The sequence below is a fragment of the Stylophora pistillata genome, chromosome 5, assembly GCF_964205215.1.
Source record: "Stylophora pistillata chromosome 5, jaStyPist1.2, whole genome shotgun sequence".
Classification (NCBI taxonomy): Eukaryota; Metazoa; Cnidaria; class Anthozoa; order Scleractinia; family Pocilloporidae; genus Stylophora; species Stylophora pistillata.
The window spans coordinates 26,989,075-27,013,497 of NC_142523.1; the positions used below are offsets into that span (position 1 = coordinate 26,989,075).

General features: G+C 37.5%; 1 protein-coding gene and 1 long non-coding RNA gene across 2 annotated transcripts in view; one reads left to right on the top strand and one right to left on the bottom strand.

Moving 5' to 3' along the window:
• The window catches only part of LOC148731161 (TNF receptor-associated factor 5-like), a 43,058-nt gene extending 38,121 nt beyond the window's left edge, over positions 1–4,937 (bottom strand). Inside the window, exons 1-2 of the mRNA XM_088759495.1 lie at positions 4,716–4,937; positions 3,009–3,482 (exon numbers count right to left, since the gene is read on the bottom strand). Of these exons, the coding sequence (XP_088615621.1) occupies positions 3,009–3,409 (401 nt within the window). The 5' untranslated portion in view covers positions 3,410–3,482; positions 4,716–4,937. The remainder of the gene's footprint in view (positions 1–3,008; positions 3,483–4,715) is intronic.
• A 785-nt stretch (positions 4,938–5,722) lies between these two features.
• On the top strand, positions 5,723–6,765 carry LOC148731162 (uncharacterized). Its single transcript, XR_016002079.1, has 2 exons — positions 5,723–5,944; positions 6,504–6,765. It is a non-coding gene; the product is annotated as an uncharacterized LOC148731162 (long non-coding RNA).
• Positions 6,766–24,423: the final 17,658 nt, after the last annotated feature.

Below are 24,423 nucleotides of genomic sequence, written 5' to 3' on the forward strand. Positions count from 1 at the left end.
TTTAGGATTATACTGAAAACTCGTGTGTGTATAACGGTAAAAACGGTGCATTAATATACAAAGCCCATCCTTAGTTTTACACTCGTAGAGGTTTCTATGGGCAACTCGAACAACGCAATTCTCAACTTGCAGGATTAGGCTAACTGGATTACTTTTCCGCAAAGATGGGGAAGGTATGGCGTTCATTACTGTTCAAAACACTTTGAGCACATATTTGACTTTCTGACACCTTTTTTACGTTCAAGGGGATCATATTCCTCTGTCAGATATCACGTCCTAAATTTTACGACGTAAAACCTTGTATTCTATTGTTTGGCGTCAAATACACCGACGTCTATTTTACGGCGAGAATTCGATCATCGTTTCGTGGACTTTCAACGTCTTCAAAACGAGGAGCTTCGCGTTACGACGTAAAATTCAATTTTGACTACACGTTACGTCGCAATTTATCAAATAAGTTTTACGTCGTATCTTTTACGACGTAAAATTTATCACCTTTATAACTTGTAAATCAAAACCTTGTCAAATAAGTTTTACGTCGTAACTTTTACGCCGTCACTTGTCAATCAAAAATGCTCACAATGTTTAATAAGTTAACTTCAAAGTCTTAATAGATTACCATTTGTAATTTTAACAAGTTTCTTAATAGATTACTTAACCTCAAAGTCCTAATACGTACAATATTAAGTATATTCTTTCCTTGGCTACCGTTTTTAAGATAGTTATCATTGGAGCCGAAATTTATTATAATCTCTTCCAGTTTTCATTTGCGTGCATAATTTTTGGACGAAAATTTGCTTTTATCACAAACACAAAATACAACGCAAGTGCCGATTTTGCCATTAACATTTTTTGGTTTTGCTTTTCGCTTTTAATCTACAAATTATAAAGAAAAACGCACTAATCTATCTTAATAGATCTTGCTGTTTTTTTGTTTTGTTTTGTTTTGTTTTGTTTTTTTTGGTGCAATGTAGAACCTGATAGCTGGTAGTAAACGAAACATTTACCACACAGCCCAATAGTTTCTTTAACCTGACATCTTTGCTAATATATATTTTCTTTTTCCACTGGAAATACGTACCTGGGTTTATCAAGAGAAAATGTTAAAGGATCAAAAAATGGAGCAAATCTTTCATAAAAATTTGTTCTATCTTCCCCTGGAGTTTGACAAAACCCAAGAACGAACACATGCATCATTTATTTCTTGGCCAAAGCTATGCACGAAAAGAATTCTACTTAGTGGTATGTAATATTTCTGAGATGTTGAAGGTATTCAGGTTGATCTCTTGGACTGAGTTACCTCATGCATTATAATACTATAAGAAAGTTATAAATTTTATAATTACAGTAAATCCTCCATGATCGCTCCTGTGGATGGGGGGAGGGGGGGAGGATATTGTTCTGCAGTTTTTATTCGAAATTTAAATATCCAATTTTAACTATGTATTTGTACTTAATTAAAGCTGTTCCCCTTCTTGCAACATTGAAAATATTAATTATCACAACCTCTGGTATTTGTGCGTGGGGCAAGATTGTTCCAACAAGGTTTTTGCAGTGGTTTTCAGTCTTACCTTAACTAAACATGCATACTATAAGATATGTAACTTAAAAGATCACCCCTCCTTACTTACCACTTGCCACTTAAATAAGACAAAAAGTTGATTTATGTTTGCAAAAAGATCTAGATGTGACTTTCTTTCGACCGAAATTATGTGTTCGTTTTTTTTTTTCCATACGAGTAATATCTTATACTTAGAATACGCTCATAGACATGGTGGCCGTTACAGATTCTATTTTCGTGGGAAATCTGTTTCCTAAATTGTTTCTAAAAATATTCTAGTCCATTAAAACCCCGCCAAATAACCCTAACCCAATCTACTTAAACGAGAATGAAACAATCCTACTCAAGTATATAACTGGTAGCTTATATGAATAGAAAGGGTTCCATTCTCGTCTAAGTAACGGCTCCTGACTTCGTCCAGAGGGAGGAAATCCTCCCATCCTAGCGGTGAAGATTGCAGAAGCCATCTGAGGACAGGCGATCGGCGAGCGAAGGCGTCACTTCCTTGGCGGAGAGTTATGCTGGTGATTGAGAAAAAAGTAGATTTTGTTATTTTTATCGTTGGATTGTATTTCTCAAACAATCGATCTTTTAATTTTACAAAACTTCACAGCAGATAGAATTTTAACCTTAAGTTGAGGAACACGGGATCTGAGCCTGCGTTTTCAAAGAAAACCCCCGTGTTCCCGGCAGCGGACATCTTGGGTAATATAATCGCCCTGAAGTGGCCTGCAATTAAAGGACTCTTTATGCCCACCGCCAGGGTCTTGGAGTTTGACTGTTCCTCTAACCCAGGGATGCTCCCTTGGAAGGTCGCCACTCTTCCCGGCGTCATACGTGGAGTCACCAGAAGGGCAATGGTTGAATCTTCATTAACACCTTAAGTTGTATAAACCATTTTTGTAGCCACTGCCTTTAAGAATTTGTGGCAATCAACTATTTTCTTTTGCTAGTACTTACATCGCTGAGTTGGTTTGCCCTCCTTTCTGCTAGAAGCAACTGCAGGAGGCTCTCCGTATTTTCTGCCTCGTGTCTGGCAAGCTCCTCTCTGCGCATCACATCGTTGCACACCGGGAATGGACAGGGAACAAAAGCGCGGGTACATCCGGAGGCAATGTGCCCGTTCAATTGGTCCTTGGAAAAGATAATTTCCTTTTGTTTACACCATTAGTCGTCATGTATACAACGTTTAGATTAAACGAAGAAATATTAACAATTTATGAGAGGATTTCTTTCGTTTGATAGTCGGAGAGATTGCAAGAGACTTAAAACTCATGGGCAGTCGAATATGTTGTTTTCCTCAGCCCTTTTTATGTTGTTTGATCAGTATTTGTCTCTAATTCTATTTTATTTCTGTTTTATCCAAAGTTGAGCTACGTCGTTCGTTCACGGTTTTTGAAGTGGTTTTTTAAACATCAGTTTACATTATTAAAATAATCAGACTTACCGAGGTATGGAAACCACGTTGCAATTGAACAGGCACGTTACAGGAGCCTTCCGGCATTCCAACTCCTGGTGTTGGTGATACTGCCGAAAGGGCAGCGTAACTCCGCAGTACCCGCAATCTTGGGGACGCATGTCGCATTCGCCGGCGTGCCTTTCAACCTCTCCGCGAGGGAACGTCTGTATGCAACCCTGGTGGGTGCATTGGACGGGCTCATGGAGGCATTGCTGTTGATGATCAGAGATTTTCTCCAATGGGCCCGTCCAATTACACCCCTCTGCTCTCCTTACACAGTACACTTCCAGTGAATCCACGACCCTGTCGAAAGTGATTATGCCCCTCACGTCCGAGGCTTGGAGGGGTTGCCTTCCGACAGGGCAGTTTCTGTTACCATGCAAATGCATCCATTGCCTTAGACAGCCGCGGCAAAAAAGGTGTCCCTCTTTGCATGCCACTGCTTTAAGTATGACGTATTGACTGTACGGGAAAGAGAATGACATAATTCGTTAAGTATATTTTACAGGGACAATTCCCCTACCCCCCTTTCCAATTAGACTGAAATGAACTGGGATCAAGGTTCCACATACGTTTTTTCTCTTTTTCCCTACTTTGCCAAAAAAATGAAAACGCTGGGGGAGGGGTAAGAATTCAACAATGATTATAAAATATCAAAGCCACTGATTCATTACTAAATTCCAGAGAGAGAGGGTGTTTACTATACAGTACTCCGGATGTCAATAAATAGCCAGATGTAAGGGTTTTGTTAATTATTAATTAATTTTTTTAGGGGGAGAGGGGAGAGAGGGGTAAAAAAGTTTGATGGCTTGATTTGAGCGTAGGAATTTTTTATAAGAGGCCGCGCGCGGGGTGGGGGCGGCGGGGGTTTGTACCATTTGCTATCATTTATCGCACTATGTAATTTTATATATGTCTCGACAATCAATTTCTTAGAGGCTAACTATTTTTCCAGGGATTTTTTTGGGGGGCTTTTTGACTTCATCAAGTTCTTTGTGAGTTCATCAAGGGAAGAATTCACTCATAGATAGGAAATTATCTCAACTCAAAAACAGATGTTTCTGTTGGTTTACAGTGACAGTGAAAACCACTAATTAAGCACAATAGGCTCACATTGATTTCGCTCGAGTAAGGGGAGCTCTAAGAAATATAGAAAGGAGTCAGGAACAAAAGTATTTACTGGACACTACACACTTTTATCTCACAACTAATTATAAAAATGCTTGTGACTTAAAATATATGTATGAAACAACAAAGCATTGCCTAAAGAAAATGCGTGTTGTTCTTACTAATGACATATAAAAAGTGAGGTGCACGTCAGATTGTGGCTGACAACATCAGTCTCCTCTACAACACCACAGACTACTGTCGAACTCGGAAACCTAACGTTTCATGTCGACGCTAGACATTTACTTTCCTGTAAGGTATTTTTAGTTTCTACAAATATGATTTTTGCATGTAACTTACCGCTGGGCTAAATTTAACCGTTACTATTCTAAAGCGCCGATATGTAAATAATGTGAGCAAATGTCCCACAGAGTGAGGCATTAGCTCGTGTCTGAAATACAAACTCCTAATGCACGATGATGGGGAAGGGGGACTTTTGAGAGTGTTTTGTTGAATATAACCGGGGGGGTAACTTTAGGACTTTGTGGGTGGGGATGTGCCGCTGGGACCTTGGAACCCTTTACAAACCGGAGCTAGTTAATATAGGGTTGATCTCCAAGTTTCCTTTTTTTGAATATAACTGCTCTGTGTAACATTGCTTGATATACTGCAGAAACAAAGTATTGTGTTATTGTCCTTAGAATCAATCCTTAAAGTAGAGAAATAATGAGAAGAATAACAGCTAAATAACCTTTTGCATGTGTATTTTTACAAATGGGTCTGTTAACCTGTCAGTTTAATTGAATTGCATATTACAAAATAACTGAGATGGTACATGCATTCTGATTGGTTAAAAACCTATGGTTTATTGTGCCGGTAAACTCACAGTTCGAGTTAAAGAGCTGGGCTACCCTGTATAAATAAAGTCATTTTTTATTATTTTACATTACAAAAGCAATAGAGCACCACTCGGAAAGCTTGTAAACCGCTTGCCCAGATGCTTCTCTCATGTTCTCCCAACATCCTGTGTGGGTTATCATGCCAGGAAACCCATACAAAGTGTGGTCTGTGGTCAATAGTTTTGATCTTCAGGAGCCATCATTAAAAATCAATAAGAAAGCAGAAATTTTTCCTGTCATTGTGTGGAAACTGCTGGTAAAATTGAAATCTTAACTTTTTATGTTACCATGATCTTTATTTAATATATATCAGTAAGCAGCATTGCATTGTAGTCTAGCAACATGTTGTCTTTAACTGTATTTAGGGCGAGCGTCTTATACAAGTAGAGAGAATTAGAATGGAAGCAGAACGCCGAAATGCTGAGGTAAAAAAATATCCAAGGAAAGGATGTCTCCCCCTTGGCTGTTCCAGATTTTCAGATATTAGGGATTTTAGACAAACATATGCATTTCCACTCTGCGATAAATGACATTTTGGCTACCAATACCTTGTTAATAATATCATGCTCATGTCTGTTCAAGTGTTATGCTTCCTCTGATGCTCATGCTTGTGGGCAAGGCTTTAGAGGAAACTCTGTCAACTACTAGACATGCAATAAATGCAGTTTTTAAGTTGTGCTTTCACCTTAACAGAGAGCTGATTTTGATAAATAGCAATAGAATAATGCCTGATGCAAGAGAAATGTCAATTATCACCAGTAAAAGTTAAAACGCACTCTCATCTTGTAGGCAATATGTGAGGCAGGAGCAGGGCTACCTCATGAACCTCTTGAGAGTGAAAACACCATAACCCTGAGAATCCGTGGCCCCAGAGGAAATTCTATCCAGAGGACCTTTTTTGACTATGACACCACACAGGTAAAACTGCTTATCACCCAGTCAGTGAGAGAAGTTTTGCAGGGTTTTTCGATCATGTGTCAGTCAATACTCTAATCTAGATACCCTGAGTTGGAGGTTAACTGGTGTAAAGCATTAGGGATGGTTTGCAAACGAATTACCTGCAGTTGCTATCCATGGTAATACGCGAAGTTAATTCAGTGGTTCAAATTCTTGAAGTTCTGCAATGTAGGTGGCCGCTGTGTTTGTTTGCTTCTTTTGAACTCCAGGACTAGCACGGAAGATAGTGTAATTAACACTAAACAGGGACAAAGTTTGTGGAAAGAAAGAAGTCAATTTCCCAAAGGGCTAATTAATAAATTACCACCTTATATAAACAGATGAAAAATTATAAACTCTCTTGATAATATTAGCGTTTTACCCGATTAAAAGAAGCCCCTAGTCACAGATTCATCTTTAAATGTTCTTGTATTACTTACGTTGAGTGAATACTGTCCTAAAGCTTGAAAATGGGATGAGATAGTACTTAGTAGCCTAGCAAGTGCTTCACTGACGTCATCTTTTTTTTTTAATGATTCAGGTGCTTTTCAGGACGGCGTTTGCATTGCTGTCTTTACCAAGCCAAGACTTTGTGCTTCATAGACATCAAGGGCCATCGATACATAACGATGGTTCCTCTTTGTCTGAAATTTCCTTAAACAGTCATACTTTTCTATTTATAGAGATGCACGACGAATCAGATCCATAGCCAGATTTTTCGGTTTTCTTCGTGGAGTCTTCTCTGAACCAGTTTCCGTTGTCGTAATCATAGTGCAAGATTTATAAATCATACTTTTTCAAAACATTGTCATATTTTCATTTGTACGATCTGCCATAGCAAAATCTGGTGCAAAGGATTGTGAAAAGCTAGTTTTTTCTTTTTCTTTTTTTATTTTCTAGGCTTTTTTCATTGATATTCAATGAAGGGAACGTTTTATCTGACTAAACCGATATTAGAATATATGGGCTAAAAAATACAAGGATGGTAAAGGGCGTAGGAAGCGTGTGTGTGTGTATCGGGGGAGGGGGGGAGGGGGTGAGGGGATGATTTGCCTTGTACAGTATCTTGCACTTTTTTTTAACTAAACGTTCTACCTTAAAAACAAAAAAAAAAATTGAAAAAACACATGATGACAATTAATCAATTGATGACAAAACGAGGCAAACAACAAAGCTTTGGCCAAGTAATAAATGAGATATACATGTGCTAATTCTTGGGTTTTAAAGACGTTACGTAATATAATATTGCACGTATTAAGACTGAGGTTACGTAATCTATTAAGACTTTGAAGTTAACTCATTAAACATTGTAAGCATTTTTGATTGACAAGTTACGGCGTAAAAGTTACGACGTAAAGCTTATTTGACAAGGTTTTGATTGACAAGTTATAAAGGTGATAAATTCTACGTCGTAAAAGATACGACGTAAAACTTATTTGATAAATTACGACGTAACGTGTAGTCAAAATTGAATTTTACGTCGTAGCGCGAAGCTCCTCGTTTTGAAGACGTTGAAAGTCCACTAAACGATGATTGGATTCTCTCCGTAAAATAGACGTCGGTGTATTTGACGCCATACAATAGAATACAAGGTTTTACGTCGTAAAATTTAGGACGTGATATCTGACAGAGGAATTGGATCCCCTTGAACGTAAAAAAGGTGTCAGAAAGTCAAATATGTGCTCAAAGTGATTTGAACAGTAACGAACGCCATAGGAAGGGACGCTAATCCGAGAGTTATGGGCATTTTCTCTCTTGAATTTGTGATTAAATCTCCGTGAAACTTAACACGCGTACACCTTGAATAATAGCAGTTTGTTCATACTCACAGGAATCGAATACTTGGCGCGATATTTTTAAATTGCTCGTTGCTCACTGTACGGATTTTATTGGAATAAAAGCTCCTGTAAAATGACGATAGAATGAAAGGGTAACTCGTTAATGACAAACATGAAAACATTGATTTTGATTTTAAAAAAAGCATGATAAGTGATTGTGAGAGAGCACGAGTAACAGCGAATGACCTCGAGTGACCATGAATGACCTCGAGTAACCCCGAGCGAACATGATTGACCACTAGTGACCATAAGTAACCACAAGCGACCACGGTGACCACGAGTAACTACGAGTAACTCCGAGTGACCATGTGCGACCGCGAATGACCACTACTTGCCATTAGTGACTCATGTGATCGAGAGTAACTAGTAAGTAGTAACTAGAGGGAGGAAGGAAGGAGTGGTGTCATCTTTCTGCTTCCAGCCACGCGATAAAAGTTTTATGCGGTTTCAATCACTCGTCACTCTTCTCCGTTAAATTTTCATATTTGCTGTTTTTGTGTTTTGTTTTCATCTTTTATCTTATATTGTAACATATTTTTGGTATTTATTGCTTGTTTTCTTTCCATTAATTTCCCTAACTTCCTTCCTTCTGTCTTAGGTTTCTGGGCGGAAACGGGCCCATTGCGTAACAATTTTTGAAAGCGAAGTAGCTCTGGGAACTACGCTTTCAATGAAGGAAGTGATACATTGTTCGCATATGTCAGTCTCCGTGAATGGTTTATCTACGTTGAAATCATAAGTTTTTGGATGAAGTCAGCTGATGATAATGAGATTATGATGTCAGCCAAATATATAATTTCTTGGTCACCCTTGGTCGTTAGTGTTCAATTGTGGTCATTCGCTGTCAATCGTGGTCATTCGTGTGTAACTTTTGACACAACCTACTCAAATGACGGAGATGCAGAACATGTCGGCGACTGCACTCTCACAAGACCCCAGGTTTGCAGTGCTTCACTAGCGTCGATTAAAAATGATAATGAGAAACAGAGACTTACATGGACTGCATGTTTGTTAAACCTTTAAAAACTCCACGCGGTAGATACTGAATATTGTTCTCATAAACAGCCCTTGAACGACAAAGAAGACAGATCATTATTACTTAAAGTACAGAAAACTCTAGAAGCAAACCTCCATTGCAAAAAAGCCTTTTAATAGCTTTATGGACTCTTCCATGTCTTATTACTAAAATATCTTTATAAAATATGTGACACCAAAAAGTAGATTGAAAATACTTCACTCAGTGCTTGGGACTACTTAAAAAAATTAGCTAATGGCAGTTAGCGGTTGCCTCGCTCAATCCGAGTATAAGTACGCGCTGATTCATATATGGTGAAGAATTGCTACATCCTTCTAATAATTGTCTTTCTTTTCTGTCTTGTGACATCATGCCAATGAGATCAGAGTTGGCAGTTGCTATCTTGGATGTAATAGCGACTTCAAACTCGAGCAATGTCATACGTGACTCTGGTAACTTCCAAGGTGTCGGAATCTAAGCCAGCCAAGGCACGTTAGTTTGAGTAATTCAACGAAACTTTAAGCAGAAGTGGGTGAAGGAATAAGTCTGCTCACTTTTTGTGTCATGCTACCGCAGATACAATTTAACTTACAATTTAGAGTTACTTATTCCTCAAGTACATGCTCTTTTTTTTCGCAATCGCACATCCCCTAACAGAAAATTTAAATGAACCAAATAATACGACAGCCGCTAATGAACACTGATTACAGATGATCAGATATCTCCTGTAAGGTCAATAATTTTTACTAGTGCAGTTAGGTATAATTTCCGTCCGCCATCTCGTTCATATAATATTGGTAGGTTTACATACAGGTCTTTTAATTTGGACAGGCCTTGGAACTGATCCGGTGACAGGGTTACGAGGCTGTTTTTCTCCATGTATCTACGCGATAAATGAAATGCATTAGACGCTCTGTATCACTATTTAACTGTAAATATAGTTTTAAATAATTGCTTGGGCTAAGAAACGTTCATCGTCGGATCTGGCTAAGATCATTCCTATCATTTATTCAATTCATATAAACGTTCTCCTTTTAAATTATTCGTGCCTTGTTCTTCAGCAAACTGTTTTACTGTTCATCAAAGTTGTCCGAGACTTCATTAAGAGCATCGCTAGACTGCTTTCACCGAGACGAAAACATTTTGATCACACCGCACTGATTGTACTGACAGCCGGTTAAATAATGGCTTAACAACGGTATATACCCGGGCTGCAAATCGTCGTTAAGCCGATGTCAACTAGCTGTGATTAGTTAACTCTGCGATCGAGCAAAAGTTCGTATTTACATTTCTTATTGGAATACGGATTTGGAAGCTTTTGAACATCCCTTGTTCCTTGAAAAAACCTGAAAATTATAGACTTTGTGTCCTGATTAACATTCCACGTTAAGTTCAGATTTTGAGATGAATCCCTACTATCTGGTAGACGTTTTTTCCAAGAGATTTTGAAAGCAATAAACTCAAATGTTTTGTGATAACTATTAACCCACTTGATTAACCGCGCTGTTTTTGCTTTCGTACGATTTTCAGCATCATTATCATTATCATATATCGCTTATAGCCTCATGGGGAGGCGTCAATAAAAAGTGGGTTGTATTATATTTTGGTGTATAAACACTTCTGAAATACCTTGCGAGCTTTCGCGCACAGTGAAAGTAACATCCAAAGTATGTAAGTAACATGAAAGTATGAAATTAACATTTTCCAAGAAAAAATATCGCCGTTTCTAAAGTTCCATAATAAATTGCACCTTTTTGCAGCCAAAGCGAAATGGTTAGGATTTTTATTGGTGATTATATGATAAATAGCATATTACATGGCCGCTTAGAAATACGAAATTTATTGTCTCGTGCCGAAAAGTAGTTTTCAAAACTCGAAGGGAAATTTCGTATCTTCGCGTGGCCATGTAATATCCTCCTTATGTTGCGTTATTTTAATTAAGAAAGATGATAGTTAATGATTCTTACTTTCTGCATCTATTTTAAAAAGTAATTTTTGCCATTAAAATCCTTAAACCGGCTGTTTATTAGGTCATGAGAATATCAAAGAAACAATGGATAGCTGCTGAGCTTTTTCACCTCTTTCCACCGCACCGATGGCTTACACTCCCTCAAATGGCTAACCTTTGCTTCGTTGTACTTTGCCCGGCAGATCTTACGCTCGCGATTCAAGCAATTTCTAAGCGTTCGAAAGGTGTCCAGATTTCCTTTTGCAAGGGTATCCAAATTTCCTTTTTGCAACGGACAATTTATTGATAGAACCATTGTGTTTACCATCTTTGTTTGTCGTTTTCATCGACTCTTAATAAGATACTTGAGCCCGAAGGATACATCGGTGTTGTCCCTTTCAAATGATCTGACTGTGTAACTTGTTCGAGATTTCCAGGCTGAACTGTTTTTCATTTCTGTAGTGCTGGTCACGTTTAGATACTTATAAATGTGTTGCACAACCATTGTAATCAGCACACTCGCACAAGCACCCAGAAATGCGCACGCACAAACATGTAACTACTTGGTACCACCAGCACACATACGACCTACTTAAATCTGAAAACGTTACGCTTTTGAATGATTACACTTTGGATTGAAAACTAAACTTTTTCAAATGAGATCATGTTCACGCTGCTGACATATGCTATCCCGTCAGAAACAAAAGAGAGAAAACTGAATTACTTCTCTAATGTTTGTTCAAAAAGGTGCCAAATAATTGCTACTCACACATATTTTAACCAATATTGCTCAGCGAGGAAATCTTCAGACAAGTTCTTTAAGTTGTTATTTCCCAGCCACCTGTAAAACACATTAAGTTAAATACCCGTTAGTATCAGAAAGAGTTTCATTCCTTGTACTGACTAGAGCTTGCAAAATGCGCAGCTGTTTGCCAAAGGCTTGTTCTCGATGGACAGAGGAACATGAACGGATTAAACCTGAGGCCGGTTAACATGGAATTGTTTTGGAATGAATTATCTCACGTCTAAATGATATGCCATTCAAAGTGATAGAAAGGATCTTTTTCCCCCTAATTATTAACTATGTTGTTAAAGAGGATTTATACAGGTACCCGATGTTTTTCAAATGCAGTCATTTGTTAGTATTTTATTCCGATTTTCAAAATTCATTAAAAAGCAAATAACTTACAGATCATTAAGCCTGTAGCCCTTGAAGAGATCACTTGGAAGAGTCTCCAGTGTGTTGAAGTCCAGAGTTCTGCTATAAAAAGATAGATTTATTTTCTCGACGTTCCTCGATTACTCAGTTGAGAGTGTACGATTCTCTTTTGATCTTGTCCACAGATGTAAAACAAAATAGAGACAAACTGTGGTTGCACACCAAAGTTAACATTGAAAGTAACAAGAATAAAGATTTTTGAACAAAAGCTTAGACATTTCTCAGCAATGCAAGTGAAACGAACTCATTACAGCGTCCACTGATGATTTAAAAGAAGGAAGATTCAAGTGAATTTCAAATTAGTCTAACTATGTTACAGAGAACAGTTTGATGGTCAACAACACTCATTAACAATTATCAGTTATATATAAGTTGATCAATTCTGTCCTATTAAACTTTGCTTATTGTTTTGGTATGATTCGTTTTCGGCCAATAGCCCTATTGTTCGTTATCCTCTGAGACTTATACCGGATGGTTTAGATCGCGCCTGGCAGGCATCAAGAATAAATTCGGCGCGACAATTTTTGCCTCGGGATAGTATCCTTGGGAATTTATGTAGCCCAAGAGATTTGAAGTAAGAAATATTGTGGGAGAGAGAAAAGTGATTGATTGCCACTAAGCAAAGGGCACCGCTGATCTCATAGTTTTTGTTGTTACGACCACTTTCTTTTTCGTCTTCTCTAACTTGCTCAGTTTAGGGCTCCAATTTGGATTTTTGGTATTTGAAGAAGGTTCAGAATGCATTACATTCCCTGGAAGTGAAAACCGCCAGTTAAACCACAAACTAAACATCCTCAATTAATACTGCGAGAAAACCGTGGTTACCTCCAGCTTAATATCATAAGTTGACTCAATAGCATTATGATGCGTTATAAACTTTGAGTTATTTTTTAAGAAAAGAAATCGAGAAAGAGAATCCTTTTGATTATTCCGAAGGCGCCAAACAGAGAAACCTAAGGAAATTATTGTTGCACTCACTATCCTAATAGGACACTAAATCTTTCTTGAGTTTTAAAAAGTTTTCTAAAAGTTGTTTAAAAATTTCAATGAACTATTTGCAGTTCACTCTTCGGAAGAGTTTTTGATCAGCTTAATACCATTATATTAACCAAGAGTTGATTATGTGTGTCTGAGAGCTGGGTTTTTCTCTTTATAAAGCGCAAGACTTGCCAATCACAATTTACCTCCTAATGACCATATCTACTTCACCAAAATATCAAAATGACCATAGATATTTCTTTCATGTTGAGGTTTCAAATTGCCTTTATACTTGTTTCCTGACAGGGCGTGGCGTTGAACTCAGAAAAGCGATGGAAAAAAATCAAAATTTGAAAGTTACACAGCGCTGCATGTTGCCAAGAACTAGTACCAACTAGCACTTTATGACCTTCAAGTAATTTATAGTTGAAGTGGAAACCTGAAAAAGCTTTATTGCGCAGGCACTTTATAATCGGATCTGTCTACCCAAGCGGGTGGTCTACAAGTTTTGAACCACCGTGAACGACAGATATCTTAAATAGAATGAACGCAGGAATTTCTGTGTCAATAAACGGTGTCATAACTCTCTCATACAGACTTAATTGGCTCAGTTGATAATATGGTTATCGTATGTCCAAACAATAAAGACAAAGTATCCGTCCTAGTAACCACATTGGCGCAATAAAGAGAGACAAAACAAAACAAAATGAAACAAACGAAAACACTCCTCTGCTCAACGTGAACTCTCTCCTTTTTTTTCCTACCTGTTGCACTTTTAAAAGATATGTTAAAAAGTTATCGCTCTAGATGGAAAAATTTAGACCGCGGTCAATATCAGCTTTTAGCCAGCGAGATAACTCAATTTGGTTTAAACCAGTCCTTCCGAGATATGGCCATGAAATAAAGAGCTATTTTTACAAAAATCACGCGAGTAGAGTTAGTTAAGGTGAGAAGATGATTTGTAACCCTATAGCAAGCGAAACAAACGTTTACTCACAGTTCGTAGATATACGGACAATGAAAGAAGGCTCCTGAAGGTAACTTTTCCAGTTGGTTGTAGGACAAGTCGCTACACCAGAATGAATAAGGAAAATCCAATTTTAGGAGATATAGGGGATGAGAGACTCGAAGACTGAAGAAAAAAATCGTTTGAAACGAGCTTCTATATATCATATATCATGGGAAATTGGCTGTATACGAATCTTGAAATGCAAGAAAGTGATGCAAGAGGAACAGAAAAATTGATGAGAATTTATTCAATATAATCAAGTGGATGAGGGCAACAAGGGTAAAAAATAGGCTGCGTTGGCTATGATTTAGTTATAATGAAATATATCGCTGGAGTATGGTATGCTGGTGAGCAGCCGAATGAGAATACGCAACATGATTTCAATGAAAGTAAAATTAAGAATAAACAAGACCGCCATATTGCCATATCTGACAAACTGCAGCCTCGTTTGGCACTTTTGCAGAGGCTCAGATCAAAGAAAGCTTGAGAGGGTCAATGAACATCGTGTGCGAGCTGTATTTTGTGATTAGAAATCGTCATATGGCAAGTTACTAACACGTGCACGGATGACTAGTCTTTACAAAAGACACCTGCAGTATATTGCAATCCTCATGTATAAAGTGAAAGATAAGTTAACAGCTTTGAATGTTATCTTTTCAGCGTATCATAGATTAGTTATAATTGACGAAATTCAGACTTCTTCATCCCTAGGTTTAATATTGTAAAATATGGCAAGCACTCCATTTGATACATTGGACCACTCTTATGGTCCAAACTGTCTAAGAAGGATAGGGCCCTAGCATCGTTATCGGCCTTTAAAGTCTTATAGTTGAGAACAAATGTTCAAATTGTTACCTGTGTAACACTTGAGACTCTACTTATTAAGTTCATCTCTCGCTTACTTTCAGATTAATTATATTACATTGTAAACCATTTTATCGTCATCATTATTATTTATTTTATATACAGATTTAATATTTTAATGCTATTAATGAATTTTTTATAGTAAATATTCTACTTTAAATATTATCAAATGTAACCTTAAGCTTTATATAGATTTGATTGACTAGGTGTCCCCGATTAGTAGGCCACTTGTGGCCAGCTAGAAGAGTTTGACACATTAATAAAGTTGATTGATTGAAGTGTTATTTATTGAAGTATACTACGCTGCAGGCTACCTATAGCCAGCTAGATTGAGAGAAAGAAAAGTTCCAATTGAAAAAGACGCAACTGAAAGGAAAAAAGAAAAAAAAAGGACGTGTCGAATGTCTTAAGATGACTGCTCTCTCTTCAACCCCTCACCCCATTTTCCCTCATTTTTCAAAGGTTTTCTTCGCTTCGATCTTTAATACTCCTTGTACTGTTACTACAACCCAGAAATCCTGTATTCTTTGATAGCCATTAAACTAAAAACAAGTCAACTTTTTCATGACATAAGCTCTACAGCCTCTCCCAGCTTGAAAGGTCACCAATAGACGTGGTATGGTACGCTTTACCAACTGTGAATTCCCATACCAATCAGTTGACTCTGGATCACCCACAAGTCCCGGTAAGTTATTTGTGATAAAAGTTGTGTAGAGTCGGAAACATATCACACGTTTTCGAGATATTTTATTTGGTCCAAAAGTTAACGCTTACAGCTTGTATTGATAATTTAATATGATATTTCCAAAGAAATAAGCCTGGGATGGCTGAGCTATATGTCACATTGGAAGCAATGATATATATATTTTGAAGTAATTTTGTTGTCAAAACTGGTCATTGAGAATGACCCAGCGATGTGATAGTTTTTAATGAGAACTGAACCCAGGCAAATATCTTCCCTTCTTCCATATCATAGATACGAGAGAGTTTTGTGTGGATTGTAAGGATTGGAGTAAATCAGTTTAATACAAATGCGAATGATTGCAGCATATGCCGCACTAATTAACAACTATTCACCAAAGTTTGACTAGCCAATCAGAGCGCGCCTTCAACGCTATCCACTGTTTAAGTATATACTAATTGCTACTAATCAGAGGCAGAGTTGCTAGGGTTTACTAGTCCTTCCAAAAACATACCTCAGGAAGTCCACACTCGAGATGAGGTAAAGGTATCAGTATTGACAATAACTTTTTTAAAAGTGCGTTACCCTCGCTCTGGAAGTCTAAGCATATAAATTGTGAGATTCTTCGTCTTCGGTGATCGAGATTGCTTACTACATTATTCAGCAAGCACCAACTAAAACATGCAAAAATCATGCGAGCTATATTGGTATGTTCCCTGCTATTTCACCCAGGAATGTTTGACAAAGCAATTTTTCAGTTACTTCAGTTAGGAAAACTGGAAGTTGAATCATCGTGCTTCAACAGTCCAGAACAACTACCAGGCTGTAGCTTTTTGTACATTGTTCATAATGCACGCAAATATAATGCAAGCCTTTTCACCGGAGGGTATATAGAAGATCTAGAGTGCATTCTTAAAGTAAGGGTCATACGAAAATTGGACAAGGCTTTACACGAATCCTATATAAGGTATATGCTTAACTTTTTAAATTTAGCATTTATATTAAGATCGGCCTGTGGCGAATTGTTTTTTAATAAATTTTCCACTACTTTAGGGGTCTTTTGTCAAAATTCCTCTTCTGGACATTTTATTTCATATAGAAAATGGTGTCTGAGAGATTTTACTTTTATCCTTTGATAAAGTTTATTAATATTCAAAGAAGTGTTAATGAAACAGTTCTAATATAGGGTCCTAAAGATGGTTTTAACGCAAAACGCACACTATAGAATAAGGAAGAGGTAGTGATCTACACTCGTCCTTTGGTTTCCAGTCACCTCGAATAAGAAAATGCATAATAAAGTTACTCATACTCGTTGCTGCGTACACTGAATAAGCCGACTTCTAGTTCCCTCATCTCTGGTTAGTCATTATTGAGGGAGGGTATTCCTTCACACGTGGACGTCCCGTTTCAGTGAGACAACTTTAAAAGATACAGAGACCTCGGAGTAAAGTGACGTTTGAGGCTCCGAGTGGATTGTTTAAGTATGGGATTACCAAGGATTATTGCTCACTATTTCAAGATTACAGAATAGAGCCCGAGTCTTATTTAAGGTGTTAATCTACACCAGGTATAATGGACCATGTTTCCTGTTGTATTTTCAGTTTTCAGTGTGTGTGAGATTGAAAAATCCTCGGATGCTGATGTATTTTCACATCAGTAAGACTTAAAGCAAGGCTTTTCGTGAACTCTGCAGCATCAGAAAGGGAAGAAAATATCTCTCTAATGCAATGGACAAAGACACCTGTCTTCGCTTTTGTATCTCCGCACCTTTATCACAGCAACTCACTTCCTCTTGTTCTACTTAAATATCAATTTGATCGTTTATAGAAAGTTCAGAATGCCACAGCTGGGGTAATTTTCCAGATTACGAACTTTGAACACATTACACCGGCTCTCATGGACCTACACTTGCTTCCTGTATCATTCAGAGTTAAATTTAAAATTTGCTTCTTTCTGTTTCTAAGTCGTTAAACAATCTAAGATATCTAAAGCCTGCCTCCAACTATGCTCTTCATTAGTCTACACAATCTCTTCTGTCTGTTCCACGGTCACGTGCTCTAGACTTGGGGACCGCGCTTTTGCTCATGCTGCTCCTGCCTTATGGTACTCGTTGCCATGCGTTACCAATCAGATCCTTAGCCGCCTAGCTACTTTTAAGAAAAAAGTCAAAACGTTTATTTTTATGAAAGCGTTCAGCACTAATTTATGGTACACGATAAAACGCGTTTGGACATGCGCATAGTTTTTGCGTTATTAAAATGTTTTTTATTTCATTATTATTTTTATTAATTTATATGCAAGAACCCATTTTCGATAGGGGCAAAACAAAGCTCATCCGAACCCAAGTCTAAGTTTCATCCATTCCTTCTTCTTTTCCTTCTTCTTTTTCTTTCCTTTTAATGGTTTGTAGATGCGCCAGTTGACACGTGCAGGTTGTCTGCAACTTTATAATTTGGCGATTAGTTACGCCGCCGAGAAACTACTTTTGATACCGCATGAGTTCTCTTCCTGTTTGCTCAATAAAGTGTCGTTCCTAGTCTTTTACAACGCTGGTGACATGGCTAAAACTGCAAAGCTGACCTCAGGCAATTTTCTTTCCTCTGGATATTGTCTATCTGATACAAATGCGCGGGAAAGGATTGCCTAACTGTAACTCTTTTTTTGTGAAAACACCGTTTTACAGGAGAGGTTTGGGAAATTGCCCGCTCCGAGGATCGACGATGTCGATAGCGTCATGTCTTTATACCGTGTAAATAGAATAATTTTGTTATGCCGTTACCATTGCAATCAGCCGCAAAACATAGTCCTTCTGTGTAGCTGTATGTTACAATGTGCCAGGGTCCTCTATATGCTAAAGTTCACTTCAGATTCCAGACTGTTGAGTTTTTTAGGCCTTCAGGATGCTAATACAACCATCTTACACACTGAAACACACGCTCCTGTTCGCAGGTTAAATATTTCGTTTATAGCGAGATAGATTTCGTCGAAGTTAGAGGAAACAACCAAATTTGAAGAAAGGTGTATCATGTGTGTGATTGACACTTCCCAATTTGGTCATGCCATGTGCTTAGTGATCGCTTGTTGAATGTGAGTGAATCTGTAGAAAGGAAGCCCTTAAGGATGCTCGACAGGGTTTTTTTGACCGCGCGGAGAGTGAATTCCAAGATACACGCAAGCAAATTACTCGCAAGAGTAATAAGTGATGGCTCGCGCGATCAGATCCGCGGCCGAGTTGTAAACAAACATTGTCGCCATGAGTGTTTCAAAATTGCCGGTTACCTCTATTGTTTCCAGCACAAGTGGTTGTTTGAGAAACAAAAATGGAAAGTTTACTTCTTGAAAGTAGGTAGGAAAATGTTTTGATGGCAGGACTTTTGCCGAAAGTGGTCAAAAAAAGTTTATTTAACGAGCTAAAGGAGGATGGTGAGGTCAACACCCCATGAATAAAGTCGCGACGAGTGTATTCGGTACGTCTTACTTTGTTCCAAGAAAAATTTAAGTGAATACTTCTGAGTGCTACGATTTGTTTCGCATTGAATTTGATTCCTAATAAAATGAAATGACCGAGAACTTTCCTAAACAACTCACCGGAAGATGAAAAGCAAAATGAAATCATTGTTGGATCCAGGATGGTAAACATTGAAAGTATGTTTTATGAACGGAAATGGAGAAGTGTAAATGTTGCCATAAAGAAAAAAAAAACAATTTTCAGTAAACAAGAGATCGTAAAAATGTAGATGAGAGTTTAATTCTAATTCAACCAGAAACGGTAAAATTAAAATAAAATATTTATCTTAAACTTGTGAGAAAGATTGTTGATATTTCACTCGATAAACTGTAAATTACAACTACGAAAATGCAAACTCGCATTTGTTAAGAAAACATTGCAAAATTTTTTTTGTTTTCCATTTAAAACGGAATAATGAAAGTTCACGGCCATGACAGTGGCAAAGAGAAAAAAAGGAAAATGAAGCCAAGGCTTGTTCATACCTCTAGTGCCTTGAAAATATAGAAATTCGCGAAATCTGTGACGACCAACAAATTACTGTTGTATATGAAACCCTGATTTCCGCTTAGTTTGACGCTCATGACAATCTAGAAGACGTCAAAGCAAATTCTTTCAGTAACTCTAAATTGTTTTCACTCCTCCACTTCAAATTTCACACAAACAATTATACGGTCAATCATGGCAAATGTGCATCGCCGAATGAAGCCTTCGATCAAGCCATCTTCTCGGAACAACGTCAGGATACCATCCAGACGTCTAATGGAAAGCTTCATCTTTCGAAAAACATGGTCCAGAAGCTGGCAGAGCCTGGTTTGTCTCATGTTACACTACAATCTCTGTACGAGAAACTCAACATTAACGGTCTCAATGTTGTACTGGCATTGGCGCCACCTTCAAAATCAACTTCTCATCATATATCGAATTCCGCAAGAGAATTCTCTCCGGAATGTTCTTACATTTCCAACTGTCGTAACGGTAAGCAGTCTGAGTCTCAAATGATGACTTATTTTTCAGGAATGTGTAAAATCACGAAACAATGTGAATCTATCCTCAGGATGTACGATTTTTTCCGCGCTGAGGGCATCCACCGATTAATCGCGCGGACACGGACTCATCCTCGCGAAAATGAGCCCTGGATATAAAATGACCGGATATAAAAGTGTGAGCTAAAATTGTAAAAAGCGGAGATAAAGCCTGCTAAGTTGATGAACTAATATCTCGAAAATTAGTTCGCTGATCTTCCCTGATTTTTTGTGTACAAATTATTTTCATCATTACGCATTCCTGAAGAACGTTTTAAAAAAATTTATCTAGTGGAAAATTTTGTACATTTTAAAACAGCAGTTTCCTATATAATTCAAGTTCTACTAGTTAGTTTTTTTTTATATCACGTATACAGATAGAGAATGTGATGATGTTAAATAGATTAAAAAAAAAAACTAGGTCACCGACTTGGTTTCTGAGATATCTTTCAAAAACTGAGTTTTAGAAGGTCTTTCAGCACTACTGTACTGTTGCCATGGCAACAGATAATGCCTCACGCACTTGCTGTTAATTGTGGAAAACCCTGTCGAGCCTACTAAAAGATTGAAAACATGAAACATGAAAGTGATAGATCATTTCCTATAAGTCGCCGTGCATGCAGGTGAATTAGAATTTTCTCAAAGAATGGTGAATCAAATCAAATCGTGCCAATCAACACCTTATTGCTGACACTTAGCCCAGCGTAACCTTAGCGTTATATATAATAGTTATAAATCTCCTCAGTATCGCTTAGCCGTGCCTCGTCGATCTGTAATATTTTGGATTGTATACGTTCCCTCAGTTTCTTGAACATTTAGTCATTTTCGTAACACCAGTCATTTTCAATTACCATGTACATGATCGCTTTGGCGTGACACTGTATTTCTTCGTAAAGTTTTCATCGGTCGCGCTCCAAATAGACGAGAATAGGACATATTTCGATATTTCTTCACATTTCTGTGCAGAAATATTAACATTCTGTTAACGTTCCGTTAACATTCTTTCTTTTGTAAGGACCTCTTGAGGTAATTGTTTGTACTGCTCTCAAGAAGTGTTTCATAAATTAGGCTTTCCTCAAAGTTCAAGGGTGTGCAGTCAAAATCTACTAACAAAATTCTTAATGTAATTGACAAAAATCATTGATAAGAGCGCAGTGTTAACTCATTTGCTCTGAATGATCGACACGCGACTTCTTCATATAACTTCAAACCCTTCACAAAAGCTCACGAGTAATGAAATTGCAACATATGAAAATGGTTAAACTAGCTATGGAGGTTCAGTTGTGATTAGACATCGACATGAGGGAAGGTACCATATCAAAATCATTTGCCTTGAAAAGCACTTCTAAGTTGTGTGTGCTAATTCAAAATACAGATGTATCTACCCTGTCAAGAGTAGTTTTTTCGACTCTGTAAATCCGTGTGCTTCCACAATTTTTCCGTTTTTCCGGAAATAGTGATGAAGATGGGAAAGGAATTCACTAGACTGAAATAACGAGAGGTAATTCAAATACAACGGAATCAGTTCACTTTTTTTCGCTTTTGCAAATTGGACTGTCATCATCTATTAAAGTAACTTATGAAATCAACAAGATCGTTCATTTGAGGCTCCATTTACCTTTAAAAGCTATTATAAGTTCTTTATCGAGTTCAAGTGATGTTTCGCCATACCTCGCCGTAGCGTGCAGTGCGCTCTTTGTCATATATTGTCTGAGATCCCAAGATCACGGCCGACATATACCGAACAGGCGGTGTGGTTATCACTTCTAGTGATAGTCATATCCAGTGTATGGTTACAATCAGTGATCGCTTCCGACAGTTCTACGTTCATTAAGACGTGGCTCTCGAAACAACAAAACTCCGTCAAAATCACCTTTCTGAGATGCCTTTTACACACCAAACGAGAAATACGATACTTTTTTATCGATTGCTCTCGCCTTGATGAATCTTGAAATAAGTACCGACTTTCTTCACATAAGAAGGATTGTTTTCAGACAAATTCAAGCATCGGGATTCAATAATCCAGAACAACAAGACTCTAACCTGTTGCATATAATTCGTACTGTGAACGTTTATGGTGCAGACTTTCTCTGCAGAGGTAAGCTTGGAATACATAGGTAAGGATGGACTCTAACGTTAACAAATTTCAGTTCACTATGATTTCCTATCTCATTTGAGACAAGTGACATTGATGGATTAGGTTTAAGGGAAGATCTTTTCGATGAATATAAAGTGGGATCCTCCATACAACTAGCCAAGATAAAACTCTTTGGTAGAAGTATGCTATAGACAGATAATTGAGGATTTTTCAGGATTAGTGCAACAAAAAGGAAAAGTGAAAATTCAGACTTTTATGATTTTTGAAATATCCAAAAAAAACTATATGTCAGCGTAAAGAGTGGTATTTCGCTGGCAACAATCAGATTGCCGCATTTTTGTTCTGTCACAAACCAATCAGACTACCGCATTAGGGTATGAATCACGTACCAACTAGATCACAGCTTTGGGGTGTGCTTGCACAATTCAGAATGCTGTTCCTCATGCCTATCGTATCAGGAAATTAAGGTACCAGGGTAGGTTGCGATGAAATCAACCCAACATTGACACACACCAAGAGTGATATTAACAAGAATCGTGAGCTCATCTACCCAGTGTAATGGTTCATGTCCATCGTGAGGAATTTTTCGACGTGACCGGTCAAGATTAGAAAGGTCGTCAGGCCGGAATTTGTCCACCATTAGTACAAGTAAAAACGTGTTTTGTGCACTGGTCCTTGACTAATAATGCAGACAACGTTTTGGAAGGGCTAGTTTTGCTGACTCAGGTAAAAGTTGCGAAAAGCATTTGCATAAACCATATTTGATTGTTAATGTTATTTTTGCCTCGTGGTTGCTCTTGCTGCAAAGGGCAAAAAGACCACCAAGTTATTTCTAATTTCTGCGTTAACTGCCTTGCTAATATCCGTTTTTTTGCCTCTGAAAGTTCTCCTTGAACTAACTATTGTACTTTCTCGCTACAATTACGTGTTTATTTTTTACCCGCCACTATGCACAAGACCGTCTTAGATGAAGTGCCATTTTCCAGTAAACATCGTAGGTTTTATGACACATTTTTCTTTTGATTTGTGTCCATTTTTCTCTTGAGAAGGTCACTTTATTTATTCATATAATATGAATATACCCAACGTAAACAACTAATTCTGAGTGGTCCAAGCGAGTTGATTATTAAAGGAAAAGATAACCCCCGCAGGCTGTAAGAAGTCTTAATGTGGTTTACGCCGGCAATCAAGATTAATGAAAACCTTATTCGCTCTAACTTTTAAAATTATCTCAGCCTTTGCTAGTCTTCAAAGGTGAAACGGTCAAGACGGACTATTTCTGGGACTCAGCTAGATTTTTTCGCTGGATTGCTGATTTAGGGTTACTGTCAATATGAGACGGTGCCCACCCGGAAACATCGTCCCACGTGCTCTTCTATACAATAAACCATGATACCTACATATGTAAACTTTATCTATACTCGAATTTTAGAGTAGCTATATATAGGTAATATGTAAATATAAAGGTAATCTATAAATATATGTATACAAAATAGTGATAATAACGATAATGATGATAAAAAAACACATAAAAGTAAGGAAAAAATATTATTTACAAATTCTAAATCTTAGGTTTAAGGATGTCATGAAAAAAAAAAAAATCCACTTAAAGGTAACATCCTGTATTTTTTTGGTTTTAAACTCTGCAAAGAAACTATTACGAAAATAGTCTGGCAGTGCATTCCACTGCTTAGCTAAGAAGTAAGAAAAGGAATTAAGACCAAAGGTAGTTGTTTTAGGTTTACTAAGTGGAAGAATGTAGTTGCCACGAAGATTATAGGAAGAGGACTGGAGTGAAAACATATTCTTCATATAGGCAGGAAAATCAGCGAAAAAAAACTATTAAGTAACAGTATGCATGAGGAAATTCTGAACGCGCTTGCAAAACTAAGGCTTATAACGTATAGATTTTAAAAATAACAAGAGTTTTGATGTTTTGTTTTTTTTTTTGGTTCGGCACGTGAAAACCTAATAAAACTGACTGCGTTTGTTTAATTGAATTACCAGCCTTTAAGCTTTCACGGACATCCAAACAAACTAAACTGTATACCTTAGCAGATCAAAGGCTAAAAAAGATGTGAGGCTTTTTTGATATTCCTATTGGTTCCAAAGAGAATCCATCAATAGTGAAGTCGGACAAAAGAAAATGTTTCCACCAATATTCCAGCCAATACTCGTCAAAATCTGAGAAAACTACATACACTTTGAATTCGTTAACTGAAACAAACATCAAGTTTGCGGCCTCCAAAAAATTTGAGTTTAGGTTTTTGTCGAAAGTCA